Below are 18,213 nucleotides of genomic sequence, written 5' to 3'. Positions count from 1 at the left end.
GGACCTTCTGGTTGTGTTATCACAACCTGGTGGACCTTCTGGTTGTGTTATCACAACCTGGTGGACCTTCTGGTTGTGTTATCACAACCTGGTGGACCTTCTGGTTGTGTTATCACAACCTGGTGGACCTTCTGGTTGTGTTATCACAACCTGGTGGACCTTCTGGTTGTGTTATCACAACCTGGTGGACCTTCTGGTTGTGTTATCACAACCTGGTGGACCTTCTGGTTGTGTTATCACAACCTGGTGGACCTTCTGGTTGTGTTATCACAACCTGGTGGACCTTCTGGTTGTGTTATCACAACCTGGTGGACCTTCTGGTTGTGTTATCACAACCTGGTGGACCTTCTGGTTGTGTTATCACAACCTGGTGGACCTTCTGGTTGTGTTATCACAACCTGGTGGACCTTCTGGTTGTGTTATCACAACCTGGTGGACCTTCTGGTTGTGTTATCACAACCTGGTGACCTTCTGGTTGTGTTATCACAACCTGGTGGACCTTCTGGTTGTGTTATCACAACCTGGTGGACCTTCTGGTTGTGTTATCACAACCTGGTGGACCTTCTGGTTGTGTTATCACAACCTGGTGGACCTTCTGGTTGTGTTATCACAACCTGGTGGACCTTCTGGTTGTGTTATCACAACCTGGTGGACCTTCTGGTTGTGTTATCACAACCTGGTGGACCTTCTGGTTGTGTTATCACAACCTGGTGGACCTTCTGGTTGTGTTATCACAACCTGGTGGACCTTCTGGTTGTGTTATCACAACCTGGTGGACCTTCTGGTTGTGTTATCACAACCTGGTGGACCTTCTGGTTGTGTTATCACAACCTGGTCGACCTTCTGGTTATGTTATCACAACCTGGTGGACCTTCTGGTTGTGTTATCACAACCTGGTGGACCTTCTGGTTGTGTTATCACAACCTGGTGGACCTTCTGGTTGTGTTATCACAACCTGGTCGACCTTCTGGTTGTGTTATCACAACCAGGTGGACCTTCTGGCTGTGTTATCACAACCTGGTGGACCTTCTGGTTATGTTATCACAACCTGGTGGACCTTCTGGTTGTGTTATCACAACCTGGTGGACCTTCTGGTTGTGTTATCACAACCTGGTGGACCTTCTGGTTGTGTTATCACAACCTGGTCGACCTTCTGGTTGTGTTATCACAACCTGGTGGACCTTCTGGTTGTGTTATCACAACCTGGTCGACCTTCTGGTTGTGTTATCACAACCTGGTGGACCTTCTGGTTGTTATCACAACCTGGTGGACCTTCTGGTTGCGTTATCACAACCTGGTGGACCTTCTGGTTGTGTTATCACAACCTGGTGGACCTTCTGGTTGTGTTATCACAACCTGGTGGACCTTCTGGTTGTGTTATCACAACCTGGTGGACCTTCTGGTTGTGTTATCACAACCTGGTCGACCTTCTGGTTGTGTTATCACAACCTGGTGGACCTTCTGGTTGTGTTATCACAACCTGGTGGATCATCAGGTTGTGTTATCACAACCTGGTAGACCTTCTGGTTGTGTTATCACAACCTGGTCGACCTCCTGGTTGTGTTATCACAACCTGGAGGACCTTCTGGCTGTGTTATCACAACCTGGTCGACCTTCTGGTTGTGTTATCACAACCAGGTGGACCTTCTGGCTGTGTTATCACAACCTGGTACACCTTCTGGTTGTGTTATCACAACCTGGTGGACCTTCTGGCTGTGTTATCACAACCTGGTACACCTTCTGGTTGTGTTATCACAACCTGGTGGACCTTCTGGCTGTGTTATCACAACCTGGTACACCTTCTGGTTGTGTTATCACAACCAGGTGGACCTTCTGGTTGTGTTATCACAACCTGGTACACCTTCTGGTTGTGTTATCACAACCTGGTGGACCTTCTGGTTGTGTTATCACAACCTGGTGGACCTTCTGGTTGTGTTATCACAACCTGGTGGACCTTCTGGTTGTGTTATCACAACCTGGTGGACCTTCTGGTTGTGTTATCACAACCTGGTCGACCTTCTGGTTGTGTTATCACAACCTGGTGGACCTTCTGGTTATGTTATCACAACCTGGTGGACCTTCTGGTTGTGTTATCACAACCTGGTGGACCTTCTGGTTGTGTTATCACAACCTGGTGGACCTTCTGGTTGTGTTATCACAACCTGGTGGACCTTCTGGTTGTGTTATCACAACCTGGTGGACCTTCTGGTTGTGTTATCACAACCTGGTGGACCTTCAGGTTGTGTTATCACAACCTGGTCGACCTTCTGGTTGGGTTATCACAACCTGGTGGACCTTCTGGTTGTGTTATCACAACCTGGTCGACCTTCTGGTTGTGTTATCACAACCTGGTGGACCTTCTGGTTGTGTTATCACAACCTGGTGGACCTTCTGGTTGTGTTATCACAACCTGGTGGACCTTCTGGTTGTGTTATCACAACCTGGTGGACCTTCTGGTTGTGTTATCACAACCTGGTCGACCTTCTGGTTGTGTTATCACAACCTGGTGGATCTTCTGGTTGTGTTATCACAACCTGGTGGACCTTCTGGTTGTGTTATCACAACCTGGTCGACCTTCTGGTTATGTTATCACAACCTGGTGGGCCTTCTGGTTGTGTTATCACAACCTGGTCGACCTTCTGGTTGTGTTATCACAACCTGGTGGACCTTCTGGCTGTGTTATCACAACCTGGTGGACCTTCTGGTTGTGTTATCACAACCAGGTGGACCTTCTGGCTGTGTTATCACAACCTGGTGGACCTTCTGGTTATGTTATCACAACCTGGTGGACCTTCTGGTTGTGTTATCACAACCTGGTCGACCTTCTGGTTATGTTATCACAACCAGGTGGACCTTCTGGCTGTGTTATCACAACCTGGTGGACCTTCTGGTTGTGTTATCACAACCTGGTGGACCTTCTGGTTGTGTTATCACAACCTGGTCGACCTTCTGGTTATGTTATCACAACCTGGTGGACCTTCTGGTTGTGTTATCACAACCTGGTGGACCTTCTGGTTGTGTTATCACAACCTGGTGGACCTTCTGGTTGTGTTATCACAACCTGGTCGACCTTCTGGTTATGTTATCACAACTTGGTGGGCCTTCTGGTTGTGTTATCACAACCTGGTGGGCCTTCTGGTTGTGTTATCACAACCTGGTCGACCTTCTGGTTGTGTTATCACAACCTGGTGGACCTTCTGGCTGTGTTATCACAACCTGGTGGACCTTCTGGTTGTGTTATCACAACCAGGTGGACCTTCTGGCTGTGTTATCACAACCTGGTGGACCTTCTGGTTATGTTATCACAACCTGGTGGACTTCTGGTTGTGTTATCACAACCTGGTGGACCTTCTGGTTGTGTTATCACAACCAGGTGGACCTTCTGGTTGTGTTATCACAACCTGGTACACCTTCTGGTTGTGTTATCACAACCTGGTGGACCTTCTGGTTGTGTTATCACAACCTGGTGGACCTTCTGGTTATGTTATCACAACTTGGTGGATCATCAGGTTGTGTTATCACAAACTGGTGGATCATCAGGTTGTGTTATCACAACCTGGTGGACCTTCTGGTTGTGTTATCACAACCTGGTGGACCTTCTGGTTGTGTTATCACAACCTGGTGGACCTTCTGGTTGTGTTATCACAACCTGGTCGACCTTCTGGTTATGTTATCACAACCTGGTGGGCCTTCTGGTTGTGTTATCACAACCTGGTCGACCTTCTGGTTGTGTTATCACAACCTGGTGGACCTTCTGGCTGTGTTATCACAACCTGGTGGACCTTCTGGCTGTGTTATCACAACCAGGTGGACCTTCTGGCTGTGTTATCACAACCTGGTGGACCTTCTGGTTATGTTATCACAACCTGGTGGACCTTCTGGTTGTGTTATCACAACCTGGTACACCTTCTGGTTGTGTTATCACAACCTGGTGGACCTTCTGGTTGTGTTATCACAACCTGGTGGACCTTCTGGTTGTGTTATCACAACCTGGTCGACCTTCTGGTTGTGTTATCACAACCTGGTGGACCTTCTGGTTGTGTTATCACAACCTGGTGGACCTTCTGGTTGTGTTATCACAACCTGGTGGACCTTCTGGTTGTGTTATCACAACCTGGTCGACCTTCTGGTTGTGTTATCACAACCTGGTGGACCTTCTGGTTGTGTTATCACAACCTGGTGGACCTTCTGGTTGTGTTATCACAACCTGGTGGACCTTCTGGTTGTGTTATCACAACCTGGTGGACCTTCTGGTTGTGTTATCACAACCTGGTGGACCTTCTGGTTGTGTTATCACAACCAGGTCGACCTTCTGGTTGTGTTATCACAACCTGGTGGACCTTCTGGTTGTGTTATCACAACCTGGTCGACCTTCTGGTTGTGTTATCACAACCTGGTCGACCTTCTGGTTGTGTTATCACAGAACAAAGGACCATCAACACAGGGGACCACCCCCCCCCCCCCCGATCCTCAGGGTCTGAACACCACTTAAGACGGGTCAGGTCGGGTCGGGTCGGGTCGGGTCGGGACGGGTCGGGTCGGGTCGGGTCGGGTCGGGTTGGGTTCGAAACGCTCCGACCTGCCTCATGAAACCACTTTCCCTGCCTTTATAAAAGCAGGCGACTGAAGACCCTGTGATCTATAATGGTCTCATTACAGGGGATCGAACCCCTCTCTCTCTCTCTCTCTCTCTCTCTCTCTCTCTCTCTCTCTCTCTCTCTCTCTCTCTCTCTCTCTCTTATTTCTGGCTGGAGATCAGCGCCGAGGGAAGTGGCTGGGTAAGTTAGGTTCCTTGGAGCGTTGCCTGAGACGTTCAAGTAACAATTCAGTAAATTACAATGTTGTTTCTCACAATGGTAAAAGGAGAAAAAAATTATTTCTATTGTATGAAGACTTAATAAAGCACATATACCAGTAATGTATTCATAATTCATTTATCAGTTAGTAATATTTCTGTAAGTCTGTTCGATGTATATCAACTAACTGTTATATTTCTCCCTTGTGTCTCCCCTGATGATGTGATTATGACGCGAAAGTGCACTTGGGAACTTATCGTGTTTCATTTTCCCCGTGGACTCATAGGAATATGTATATACATGTTCATCATACTACTTGCCATTTCCCGCGTTAGCGAGGTAGCGTTAAGAAGAGAGAACTGAGCCTTTGAGGGAATATCCTCACTTGGCCCCCTTCTCTGTTCCTTCTTTTGGAAAATTAAAAAACGCGAGGGGAGGATTTCCAGCCCCCCGCTCCCTCCCCTTTTAGTCGCCTTGTACGACACGCAGGGAATACGTGGCAAGTATTCTTTCTCTCCTATCCCCAGGGAATACGTGGGAAGTATTCTTTCTCTCCTAATATTATCAATAACGATAACTTCTGTCATTACTTCAAAGAATAAGATCATCTCTGTAATTCAATATTTACCCTTCAAGTACAATAATCTCTTACCATCTGCACTACGAGCATCACTTTGCTATCATCAGTCGAACAAGAAGTCTACAGTTCCAGTATATCTTTATCATCTCTTGACGCCCAGATGGATGAGGCAGACGTGGTGATGGCTTGGCAGAAGCTCTGACTGAAGACTTAGGCGGTTTGGTCAATCCTGAAGTCTGGGAGGGAGAGAGAGAGAGAGAGAGAGAGAGAGAGAGAGAGAGAACGACACCAGGTTCCCATCTTCACTATGGCAGCCATGTATATCCCCAAAAACCAATGGACTCCCCACAAGAAACCAGAAACATATACATCCAACACAACATCTCCATTTCCCTATTTTCATGGGGGGGGGAGAGATCACGGGAGGTGGGGTAGTCTGCTTTTCAAACCAGTAATTATATTTACATTCTTAACTAGTGTGTACAACCAGGCTGGGCAAATACACTGACAGCCACTGCATTGGTGGGGAGGTGGGGTAAGAGCTGGAACAGCGGGGTAACAAGCCAGAACGAAGCAACGTTAGCATCAAGCACATTTTGTATGGGGGAAAAAATGGAGAAAAAAATTTTTGGAAAAAAATTTGGGAGAAACTTTTTTTTTTGGACAAAAAATTTGGGAAACTTTTTTTTTTTGGAAAAAAAAATTTGGGAGAAACTTTTTTGGGAAAAAAATTTGGGAGAAACTTTTCTGGAATAAAATTTGGGAGAAACTTTTTTGGAATAAAATTTAGGAGAAACTTTTTTGGGAAAAAAATTTGGGAGAAACTTTTCTGGAATAAAATTTGGGAGAAACTTTTTTGGAATAAAATTTGGGAGAAACTTTTTTTGGGGAAAAAAATTGGGAGAAACTTTTTTGGAATAAAATTTGGGATAAACTTTTTTTGGAAAAAAAATTTGGGAGAAACTTTTTTGGAATAAAATTTGGGAGAAACTTTTTTTGGGGAAAAAAATTGGGAGAAACTTTTTTGGAATAAAATTTGGGATAAACTTTTTTTGGAAAAAAAATTTGGGAGAAACTTTTTTGGGAAAAAATTTGGGAGAAACTTTTTTGGAAAAAAAATTCAAAAAATTAAGTAAGGGCGAAGTTCATAATATCTATAACTTTATCATCGCCTTTAACGCGTTACAGTAAAAAAAAAAATATAAAATTTATTCCCAATAATAAATGATTGTGATCAGAGAACACAAAAAATTATCCCAGATCCCAACCTTGAACCCAGTCCAGCCCGGGATCTGGACTGGGTTACAGACACACAAACCAGCAACACACACACGTCCCACAATGCCTTCGCTCCGTCAACATCATACAACGAAATCCTACAACGAAAACGTACAACGAAATCCTACAACGAAATCCTACAACGAATACGTACAACGAAATCCTACAACGAAATCCTACAACGAAATCCTACAACGAAATCCTACAACGAAATCATGCAACGAAATCATGCAACGAAATCATGCACCGAAATCCTACAACGAAATCATGCAACGAAATCCTACAACGAAATCCTACAACGAAATCATACACCGAAATCCTACAACGAAATCCTACAACGAAATCATGAAACGAAATCCTACAACGAAATCCTACAACGAAATCATGCACCGAAATCCTACAACGAAATCCTACAACGAAATCATGAAACGAAATCCTACAACGAAATCCTACAACGAAATCATGAAACGAAATCCTACAACGAAATCCTACAACGAAATCATGCACCGAAATCCTACAACGAAATCCTACAACGAAATCATGCACCGAAATCCTACAACGAAATCCTACAACGAAATCATGAAACGAAATCCTACAACGAAATTCTACGAGGTAATCCTACAACGACCAGCATACTAACACATGGTAATGAAATTACCAACATCACTAACGAACATCAAAAACCAATTTATCGATAATATTAACCTTTATTCAAAGATAAATTCATTATCATAAGGTCGTTGTGCCCATTATCAAGGCCAGACTGGCTCGTTCGAGTCATGGACGCGCGAACTATCTGTCAAGTCGTTTGAACAGTGTCAGTGTGGCAACAGGTGGACGAACACCAGAGGGTGTGTGTGTCGCTACAATAATGATTGAAATAAATCCTTCTTTAGATTAAAAACGAAATTATAAAATCGTTCATGTTCACATCAAAAAACTAAGTTTGAAAACTAAGTTATAAAAACGTTCGTGTATACATTAATGAACTAAGTATAAAAACTAAGCTACAAAAAACTAAGTCATAAAAACGCTCATATTCACATCAATTAACAAAATTCAAAAATTAAATCATAAAAACGTTCATGTTCACATCAATAAACTAACTGAGCTAAAAAAAAAATGTCATTAAAACGCTCATGTTCACATCAATTAACAAAGTTCAAAAACTAAGTCATAAAAACGCTCATGTTCACATCAGTTAACAAAGTTCAAAAACTAAGTCATAAAAACGCTCATGTTCACATCAAAAAACTAAGTTCAAAAACTAAGTCATAAAAACGCTCATGTTCACATCAAAAAACTAAGTTCAAAAATTAAGTCATAAAAACGCTCATGTTCACATCAAAAAACTAAGTTCAAAAATTAAGTCATAAAAACGCTCATGTTCACATCAAAAAACTAAGTTCAAAAATTAAGTCATAAAAACGCTCATGTTCACATCAATAAACAAAGTTCAAAAATTAAGTCATAAAAACGCTCATGTTCACATCAAAATGGCTTTACAATCATTTATTCCTACATGCAAATGAATATGTTTCTCTACCATAAGAGGTTCATTCCTAAATTAATTAATTACAATATCAAAATAAAATGTTGCTTATGACATTTTTAGAACTTCAAGAAGTTTATTATTTATCTACCATTCAATGACTCGGGGAAAAAAACTTTATTAAAAACCATAAGTGAAATCAAAATTATAAATGCCACATAAATAATTCTAAATTATACGTCATTTTCAAAAGTAACGGCAAAATAACGTACTAAAAAAATACGTTATTTTCAAAAGTAACGGCAAAATAACGTACTAAAAAATACGTTATTTTCAAAAGTAACGGCAAAATAACGTACTAAAAACTACTGTTATTTTCAAAAGTAACGGCAAAATAACGTACTAAAAAATACGTTATTTTCAAAAGTAACGGCAAAATAACGTACTAAAAACTACTGTTATTTTCAAAAATAACGGCAAAATAACGTACTAAAAAATACGTTATTTTCAAAAGTAACGGCAAAATAACGTACTAAAAACTACGTTATTTTCAAAAGTAACGGCAAGATAACGTACTAAAAAAATAATTTATAACTTATTGGAAATAATTAGGAGAAAAAGGGTGGAAATGCTGGATTTATTTACGTCACTGCGGGCGAAACACGAAGAAAAATTTCATTTTTTTTAAATGACCAACATTAACCTTATGTGACGTTACTTTAAATAGTCTAAGATTTTTACAACGCCCTTGCAACACTTTAATAATATTTTCATAATCTTGTAATCCCATACCATCCCTCATCTTAACGACCGAACTAACCATTATGGAACTCAAACTAACAAAACATGAACATCAATACACAATCTATGGAACATTTAAAAAAAAATTACTACAATATTGATAAAAATACATTAACGATCAGAAAATAATGGCATTATTGTATCATTATCGGCTAAAGAGCTAACGACATCCATTAATTATGCAGCACTAACTACCCATCACTTAGAATCAAATTCTAAAAAAATTATCTAAATATTATAGTGAGTCGTCCAGCCTTTTAAACGCCCGGGTATTTAAACGCCGTGTGCGCCCCCCCCCCCACCCCCCCAAAAAAAAATCAAACCCAAGTTAAACCTTTATTCTCATTTAACCTAACCTACAAAAAAAATTAAACCCAAGTTAAACCTTTATTCTCATTTAACCTAACCTACAAAAAAAAAATTAAACTCGTTAAATCTTTATTCTCATTTAACCTAAAAAAAAAAAAAAACGCAGGGAGGCATTTGGCCCACCGGTACGATGACCCACTCGTTTAACGACAGCCCCTAATTAGTTGACCTACAATGTACAATCTTTGGCTGAAACACGATCGTTAAACACGATTTAACGATCGGTAAACAAGGTTCAACATGTTAACGATCGTTAAACACGGTTCAACATGACCGTTAAACATGATTTAACGATCATTAAACAAGGTTCAACATGACCGTTAAACATGATTTAACGATCCTTAAACAAGGTTCAACACGATCGTTAAACATGAATTAACGATAGTTAAACAAGGTTCAACACGATCATTAAACATTTTTCAACATGATCGTTAAACAAGATTTAACGATCGTTAAACAAGATTTAACGATCGCTAAACAAGATTCAACATGACCGTTAAACAAGATTTAACGATCGTTTAACAAGATTTAACATGATCGTTAAACAAGATTTAACGATCATCTAACAAGACCTAACATGATCGTTAAACAAGATTTAACGATCATTTAACAAGATCTAACATGATCGTTAAACAAGGTTCATGATCGTTAAACAAGATTCAACATGCTCGTTAAACAAGATTCAACATGATCGTTAAACATGATTCAACATGATCGGTCAACCAGATTTAAGATAACCTAACCAGAGTTGTAACCAATAATTAACTAAATCATCATAAAACTCGATAAATAATTTATATAAACAACAGACTCATCTATGGCCAAACAGCAGACATCAAATTAACCTTATCAATTAACGTCAAATTAATCTTATCTTAATAGGTAAAACATCATAATGACTAATTAACATACATTAACCTTAACAATTAACATCAAATTAAACTTACCTTAATAGGTAAAACATCATAATGACTAATTAACACACTTTAACCTTATTAATTAACGTCAAATTAATCTTACCTTAATTAATAAAACATCATAATGACTATTTAACATAGTCATTATTAATTAACATCGGTACATCATAATGACTAATTAACATACTTTAACCTTATTAATTAACGTCAAATTAATCTTACCTTAATTAGTAAAACATCATAATGACTATTTAACATAGTCATTATTAATTAACATCGGTACATCATAATGACTAATTAACATAAAACATATAATCATTTACATCATTGGTTAATCGGCAGTTAACACGTCACATGTAATTAGTACAAACATCGGTTTAACTACCATTCCGGGTATTCATCTAGGGGGAGCTAGGCAAAGGCTAGGCTAGCTGAGCAGTGACAGGCTAGGCAGACAAGGCTAAGCTAGCTTGGCTAGGTAGGTTTAGCTAGGCAAAGCTATGGGCTACCTAGACAATGCTAGGCTAGCTAAGGAAAGCTAGGCTACCTAGACAATGCTAGGCTACCTAGGCAAAGCTAGGCTACCTAGACAATGCTAGGCTACCTAGGCAAAGCTAGGCTAGCTAGGCAAAACTAGGTTAGCTAGGCAAAGCTAGGTTAGCTAAGCAAAGCTAGGCTAGCTAAACAATGCTAGGCTAGCTAGGCAAAGCTAGGCTAGCTAAGCAAAGCTAGGCTAGCTAAACAATGCTAGGCTAGCTAGGCTAGCTAGGCAAAGCTAGGCTAAACAACTGGTCGATAAATAGTAATTCATTTACTTACCTTCGAGTGAAGGAGCCGTGGACACCATCATTAATCACCAGCCTCGTTAATCATGACATTAATCACCAATTACCAAGATGGTCACGTTATAATCACGTTTAATTTATAATTGAAGTAAACTACACAAACACGATTGATAAACAATGTAATTAGGTCGTCACGTATTTGTCAATTACAGGGGAAATATTTGATAAATACTTTATCGAAGTCTCATTTAGTAAGTCACTAACCTGATGGCATTAGTGTCCACTTTATCATCCATTATTCACTTTATCTTATCACTTTATGACACAAATAATTGTAAACTTTCGTTAACGCGTCCGTCCTCCTCTAGTGTTCGAGGAAGACTGACGCTCCGACGCCGTGACGTCATCGAAACAGCCATTATGTAGTTAAGAAGTGCAACTGTCTGTCATTTTCAAACTTTACAAACAGTTCCCAGAATCCGACGACAGAGCCATCTGTTGATGAGATGATGTACTACTTAACAGAAAACGTGTAGGGTAAACTATAATTTTCGAGGTGTCGTACGAAAGCGATTCTAAACGTGTCTATAGCAGCCATTAAAACCAATAGAAATCACTTGTGTTAAATGAAATAAAGCTCTTTTGCATAAATATATTAATACTTAAAAGTGACTTTATTTTACCTCATAATTCTGTCCATTCTTATTCACTTGAGTATGTATAGAATGACCCACGAACATCTGTATGAACCTATGCCAATTATATGGTCGTTCGCCATTTTCGAGATGACGAAAACATTAAAATGTTATTCCAAAATCAAGCCTGCGCCATCTCTATTCGAGATTCAAATGACAATAGATAATGGATTAAATACCTGCAGCAAAATTTGCATATCATTTTGATGTAAAAAGGAAATAAAATGGTGTTTCATTGTATTTGCTAAGATGATAGAATATAATAACCGTTTTCAATCATCCATAAATTTTTCAAGTATAAAGGTCAAATTATATCATAGAAATATTGACCATAGCAGGAAATCAAATAAGCAATTTTGATGCCCCTCAGTCATGGTAATTACTCCAATTATATATCATTAATTATAACAAAGACATTTATACCACCAGGAAAACAATAAGTCAGCAAACTTGACTTGGATAGACATTTACTCAACATTAAATAATTTTATAAATTAACATTAGAGCAGCTGTCATTTCCTGACCATGTCAAAACTTGACATAAATTTGCATGTCATCAATGATGCAGCAAGTTACAATTTTCCAATGGATTCTAAATCATATTTTCTTTTTCTGTATAATTTTCTTATCTTGGATAGAGTTTAAATATATAATGTGGGATTTGAGATGGGATGCTTTTACCATCCCCATAATAATTAACACGTTCCAAAATTATCTCAGGAAACCTAACATCAAATATACCTTAAGAAAAGAAAATTAATTACGAACAATGGCGATTACATGTGGGTTCAGCTCTTAAGTGTTAAATGTCTTTTATGAGAGTATTTCGTAGGCATAAATGATCTTGGTGTCTGTTTAAAACGACCTATATCGGCCTTTTCTTTATATGTTGCTGGCTCTAGCTCGTATGTTACACGTACATTTTAACATTTTCTGTCTACTCTGGCCTTGATTATCTACCCTCAGCCATCTGGGCATGAAATTGGCAAGGTCCCTGAAGTGTTTTAGGTCCATTGGGTCTTAATCTCCTGAGTGGGATCTGGGTGCCTGGAAAAGTCACTGTCTGTATTTCCCTCAGTCCAAGCGAAAATTGGAACTTTCTTGCCTTAGAAACATAAGAGCTATCTTGAAGCACAGGTGGGAGAAATACAACTCCGAGAAGCGAAATTGCCAATATGGAGCAGCAACCCAGAAGAGTATGGGAAGTACATCTTTCCTTCAAGATAACTTGAGGCACATTGAGGCGGGTTGCTGAAATATTGCAGATGCTCACATCGTTAGAAAAGCTAGTCTCAGCGACCAGATAAATGATGACTTCACAGTGAGAGTCATATGCTTTAATCCATAATATATCTTAGCCATTTATCACCTGTGAAAATGTATGGGGAAATGGACTTTTTTTTTTTCAGACACTGTATTACCCCTGGGGATGGGTAAGAAATAGTAGTGCCCACAAATTTCCTGCATGTCATATTAGGCTACTAAAATGGGTAGGAGTGGGGATTGGGGGGCAGAAATCCACCCATTATTATTTTTTCTTTTTCTTCCAAAATAAGGGACGGAGGAAGGACTGGAGGGAGTCTATATTACCTCCAAGGTGCAGTCATCTATTCCAGACACTACCTCGCTCTTGTAGGAAATTACAAACATACATGAGTGAAAATCATATAGGTGTAGTCAAACTCCACCAGCTTGAGGTTACATTTGATGAGGCTATATCATCGTCTGTTGAACAAAGAAAGTACACTTTCATAAAAGAACTTTCTCTCTTCAAGAGTCCATCCTATCCTTGCTATTGAATGTTATCCATAAAAGCGATGAATCAAAAACTGAATATACGCATGTACTGCCAACTGAAATGTAGAATTAAAGGACATTCCTAGAAGAAACTTGCTACTTATTTCATTCTGTACTGTACATGTGCAACGTCACTAAATTTTTATACAAAAGAGGTGATTGAAGTCTTTTGTAAAAGGTAACTTTGCACAATTATGGAATATGATTGGTGTGACATTCTCAAACCAGAGATTACTGTATGACATTAACATCAAGCTTACCCACCTGATTAACAAAGCATCAGCTAAGCATGTTGCTAACCAAAAGCTGATCTTGTTTATGGAGTTATTTCTGGGAGGAATAGTCATAAATGGTTGGTATCAAGAGGATAATCATGACTCAGTGCTCTAGACGGAAGTTTTTTAGGATGCATTGGCATCTGCCTTGAGCATTTCCCAGAGAAACCCCAATATCTGAAGCCAGAGGTGAGTGTTGCAATGTGGTACCTCAGAATATGCTTGCAGTATGAAAAAAAAATCTTGAATTTGAAACCCTGCTGTAACTGTAGAAAAGAGCACAAGTCATGTAGATCTTAGTATTTTATTCTTCCTGCGCTGCTCAATCGAGGGGTACTGCTATTGATGCTTCAAGTAATTTTTTAGTAATCAGTCACTTGAGAAGTACTAAAATTTGCTGTTATTTTGCTGTGCATCATGCTTATCAAAGTACCAACTCTGTTCAACTCAAAATATATCTGATACTTGCTCTGTTTTTTCATAAACATGCCTCGTGTGGAAGACAGCAATCAGGTATGAACAAAATCTAGCAGCATTACCTTGAAACACTACGAACTGCACATTTCCTTTACATTGTTAACTGCATTAGTTCTGAGTTCTAACGCAGGATCCATCATCTGATGTATTCAGTTAAATACAAGCATATGTATTCTCTCCTTCCTATTTTCAAATGAATGTGTAGACCTACCCAATGGACACTAAATAACTAACTACAAGATTACAGGTTTAGTTTATTATCTACCCATACAGAAAGTATACAAAATGTCACTATCTATCTCTTTGAAGAATACAAAAGCAAATATATAAATTATGTATTATTCATTCATTCTTCATACCGGAATTCACTTCATAAAACCATTTTCCCTTGTAATCTTTAATTTCCCTAGTTATGACTGGAAATATATTAATGACAAAAACCATTCACATCTTCCCCTTACAAGAAGTAATCACATTATTAAAGGCCTAGTCGACAATTCACTGGATCTACTAGTGCTATTCCCAACATATATGTTCATTCTTTAAAGCACCAATTAAGTGCTGGTAAAAAGAAAGTATAAAAGAACTTAACCAACAGAAACTCAAAAAAATGCACTGTAATGAATAGTTTGGTTGTTAAAAGAAACATATCTGAGCATGAAATATTAAATAATATTCAGATGTAAAAAGTTTAACATATTAAAGACAATAGATATCACAAAATACCAAATAATATAAACACTATCAGTTTAGAAATAATCAATAAATAATATCATTTTAACATTATCATCAAATTTTACATAGTTATAGCAAAAATTAATTTCAAAATATTAGTTGGACATCTACTGAAGCATTCCCATTATTCTGTAACGGAAATCTTCATTAAATCAAATTTAATGCATGTACATACTTTCAAAGTACATTTGTTATTAATGACAAATCATACAACAAAAATCTTTGTCATTACAAAAAACATAAAAGCATCTATATAATTATATACAAATTTCATTTACAGTCCATATATGTTTGCGTAAGCCAAGTTTAAGAGAGCCTAAAATGATCGGACACGACTTAGTTTTGCATCGATTTCCTCAATAAGAGTGTCTATACGCTCACTAGCCCCTTTGAAGACTGATGGCTCTGGACCAATCATTTTGATGAGAGCTGGTACCTCAGTTGAAGAATAGCAGAATCTGTGAATAGCAAATTAGTAAATAATACTGATTATAGAAATCTGAATTCATGAAAAATAAACAACCTGTGACAAAGCATTTAAAGAAATCCCTTCATAGAACCACAACATCATGATCTTTTTTATATAATAGAAAACATGTTTTTTATTATTATTATTATACTTTGTTGCTGTCTCCTGCGTTAGCGAGGTAGCACAAGGAAACAGACGAAAGAATGGCCCAACCCACCCACATACACATGCATATTCATACACTTCCACACACGCACACATACATACCTATACATCTCAACATATACATATATATACACACACAGACATATACATATATACACATGAACATACTTCATACTGTCTGCCCTTATTCATCCCCGTCACCACCCCATGACACATGAAATGAAAATCCCCTCCCCCCGCATGTTCATGCTAGGAAAAGACAACAGAGGCCACATTTGTTCACACTCAGTCTCTAGCTGTCATGTATAATGCACCGAAACCACAGCTCCCTTTCCACATCCAGGCCCTACAAAACTTTCCATGGTTTACCCCAGACGCTTCATATGCCCTGGTTCAATCCATTGACAGCACGTCCACCCCGGTATACCACATCCTTCCAGTTCACTCTATTCCTTGCACGCCTTTCACCATCCTGCATGTTCAGGCCCCGATCACTCAAAATCTTTTTCACTCCATCTTTCCACCTCCAATTTGGTCTCCCACTTCTCGTTCCCTCCACCTCTGACACATATATCCTCTTTGTCAATCTTTCCTCACTCATTCTCTCCATGTGACCAAACCATTCCAAAACACCCTCTTCTCCTCTCTCAACCACACTCTTCTTATTACCACACATCTCTCTTACCCTTTCATTACTTACTCGATCAAACCACCTTGAACCACATATTGTCCTCAAACATCTCATTTCCAGCACATCCACCCTCCTCCGCACAACTCTATCCATAGTCCACGCCTTGCAACCATATAACATTGTTGGACCTGCTATTCCTTCAAACATACCCATTTTTGATTTACAAGATAACGGTCTCAACTTCCACACATTTTTCAACACTCATGTATGATTTTTAATTTCTCTTTAATCTCAAAAATTGAATTCTTAAAAAGAATATGAGGCTTTCTGAGCCAAAATGTAACAAGTTGAGGACTTATGACTTTTATTTGTCATGTGGGTTGTGTCTAAGCAACACAGTGTATTAAGGCAGGAACAAGTCCATACACTCAATAGTGTTGGGGGCCTCTGAAAATCAAATTTTCCTAAAATTAACTTTGTATCAGACAGCCTGGGGTCTAAAAAATGAGATGATCTGACTTTTCTTTAATTATTCCAGGCCCTCAGGTTGGGAGATTTTGAAAATGAGACCTGAATTTCCTTAAATTATTATTGCTATTATGATTTTCAGTCCACATCAGATTCTTGAGTTGCCAACAAGTTTATCTGATCACAAGCAATTCATGAATTCTTGATTAGTTAATTGACCCTAGATGTATGGGAGGCCTATTGTTCTTTGATCTTTTCCTTGCCTTTCTTTTTCCAAGTATCAATGAGAATGTAATTATATGCATGTATGTATGTCTTTCCTTTCTTTTAATCTATACTCATTACTTTTATTCATTTGCACGTTGCTTGAAACATATAATGTCCATGAATTTATTAAATTTATTGCTGATTTTCTTTCCAGAAACATTTTGTAATTTCATTTAATCATTACTTGTCCCTTAATACATGTTTGTCACGTGCATACGATGTATTTGATCTTTTTCAGTCTTTACCTTATACCAAATCAATGAAAATAGTCATATACACATAAAAAACTATACTTCTAAACTTCAATGCATTTTACTGAAACTTGCTATTGCATCCCCGTAGGCTTTTGGCCAGGAAATGGCATCCTCTGAGTACTGTATAACACAGTCCTTACTAGTCTTAGAGCCTTTGTCTCAGCCTTAAAGTACAATTTCTTCAGTATCTTCTTCAAGTAAGGCCAGTCTCATCACAGTTCCATGCATGAACTGGTATGTAACCTTTCTCCTCTATCATTTTCTTTTGCATGCTCAGCAGTTTCTACATCAACTGGTGCAGCCTCATCCCACAAAGTAATATTTCTCAGGCTGAAGCACCCGGTAGAATTATGGAGCTAACCCTGGTTAGAGGTAAATTAAGCTTCAATGACTGGCATACCTTCTTTCTTCAATTCCTCTTGAATCACAATGGTTTTAGCAAACTGTTGCATCTGCATTTCTTGCTCCCAGATTTTGGCATTCTTAAATGCACTGCCATCTCTGAAACAGATAGCTGAGAAAAGATTTTCCTTTTAGGTTCTCTTTTCTTTTTATGGTGCAGATGCTGTTGACATTAATGCAACAATGGCAAGCAACCAATAAAGCGCTCAGCTCACACTCAAGTTTATTCAGTATCCAGAACCTTTCCTCCAAAGTGATGGTCTGCCTTACCCTCTTGGCAGGTTCACTTGCTGGATTCTTAGGCATAGGGGTGACTGATTCAACTAGGCAGAAGTGTAGAAATATACGAGCAACATATAATGCATCCTCATTCTTGAACATTAGTTTAGAAGTGGCATGTGACATGTTAATGATCAAAGAATGGGAGTGACAGCTACTATCTATTGCAGAGAATTTTCTGTTTGACTGTGATTCCAATGCAACTTGACTGGCAGCCCAAAATCTTAATATAAAACAGAGATTGATGCTATTAAGGATTTGTAAAAGAAAGTTATGTACTA

The 18,213-nt window shown here is 38.7% G+C and overlaps 2 protein-coding genes across 6 annotated transcripts in view; both read right to left on the bottom strand.

Moving 5' to 3' along the window:
• Positions 1–11,351, bottom strand: part of l(1)G0289 (lethal (1) G0289) — a 523,775-nt gene extending 512,424 nt beyond the window's left edge. The window contains exon 1 of one of the 2 annotated variants that reach the window (XM_071657580.1): positions 11,053–11,351. In XM_071657580.1, the coding sequence (XP_071513681.1) occupies positions 11,053–11,083 (31 nt within the window). In that variant the 5' untranslated portion in view covers positions 11,084–11,351. The remainder of the gene's footprint in view (positions 1–11,052) is intronic. The other variant, XM_071657583.1, reaches the window with a different exon arrangement.
• A 3,151-nt stretch (positions 11,352–14,502) lies between these two features.
• The window catches only part of LOC139746493 (uncharacterized), a 201,892-nt gene continuing 198,181 nt past the window's right edge, over positions 14,503–18,213 (bottom strand). For all 4 annotated transcript variants that reach the window (XM_071657780.1, XM_071657782.1, XM_071657781.1 and 1 more), the window contains one exon: positions 14,503–15,455. In XM_071657780.1, the coding sequence (XP_071513881.1) occupies positions 15,314–15,455 (142 nt within the window). In that variant the 3' untranslated portion in view covers positions 14,503–15,313. The remainder of the gene's footprint in view (positions 15,456–18,213) is intronic.

This window comes from Panulirus ornatus, chromosome 65, assembly GCF_036320965.1.
Source record: "Panulirus ornatus isolate Po-2019 chromosome 65, ASM3632096v1, whole genome shotgun sequence".
In the NCBI taxonomy this organism is placed as follows: domain Eukaryota; kingdom Metazoa; phylum Arthropoda; class Malacostraca; order Decapoda; family Palinuridae; genus Panulirus; species Panulirus ornatus.
Note: the sequence above shows the minus strand (reverse complement) of the source record. Positions and strands in the feature narration are given on the sequence as shown.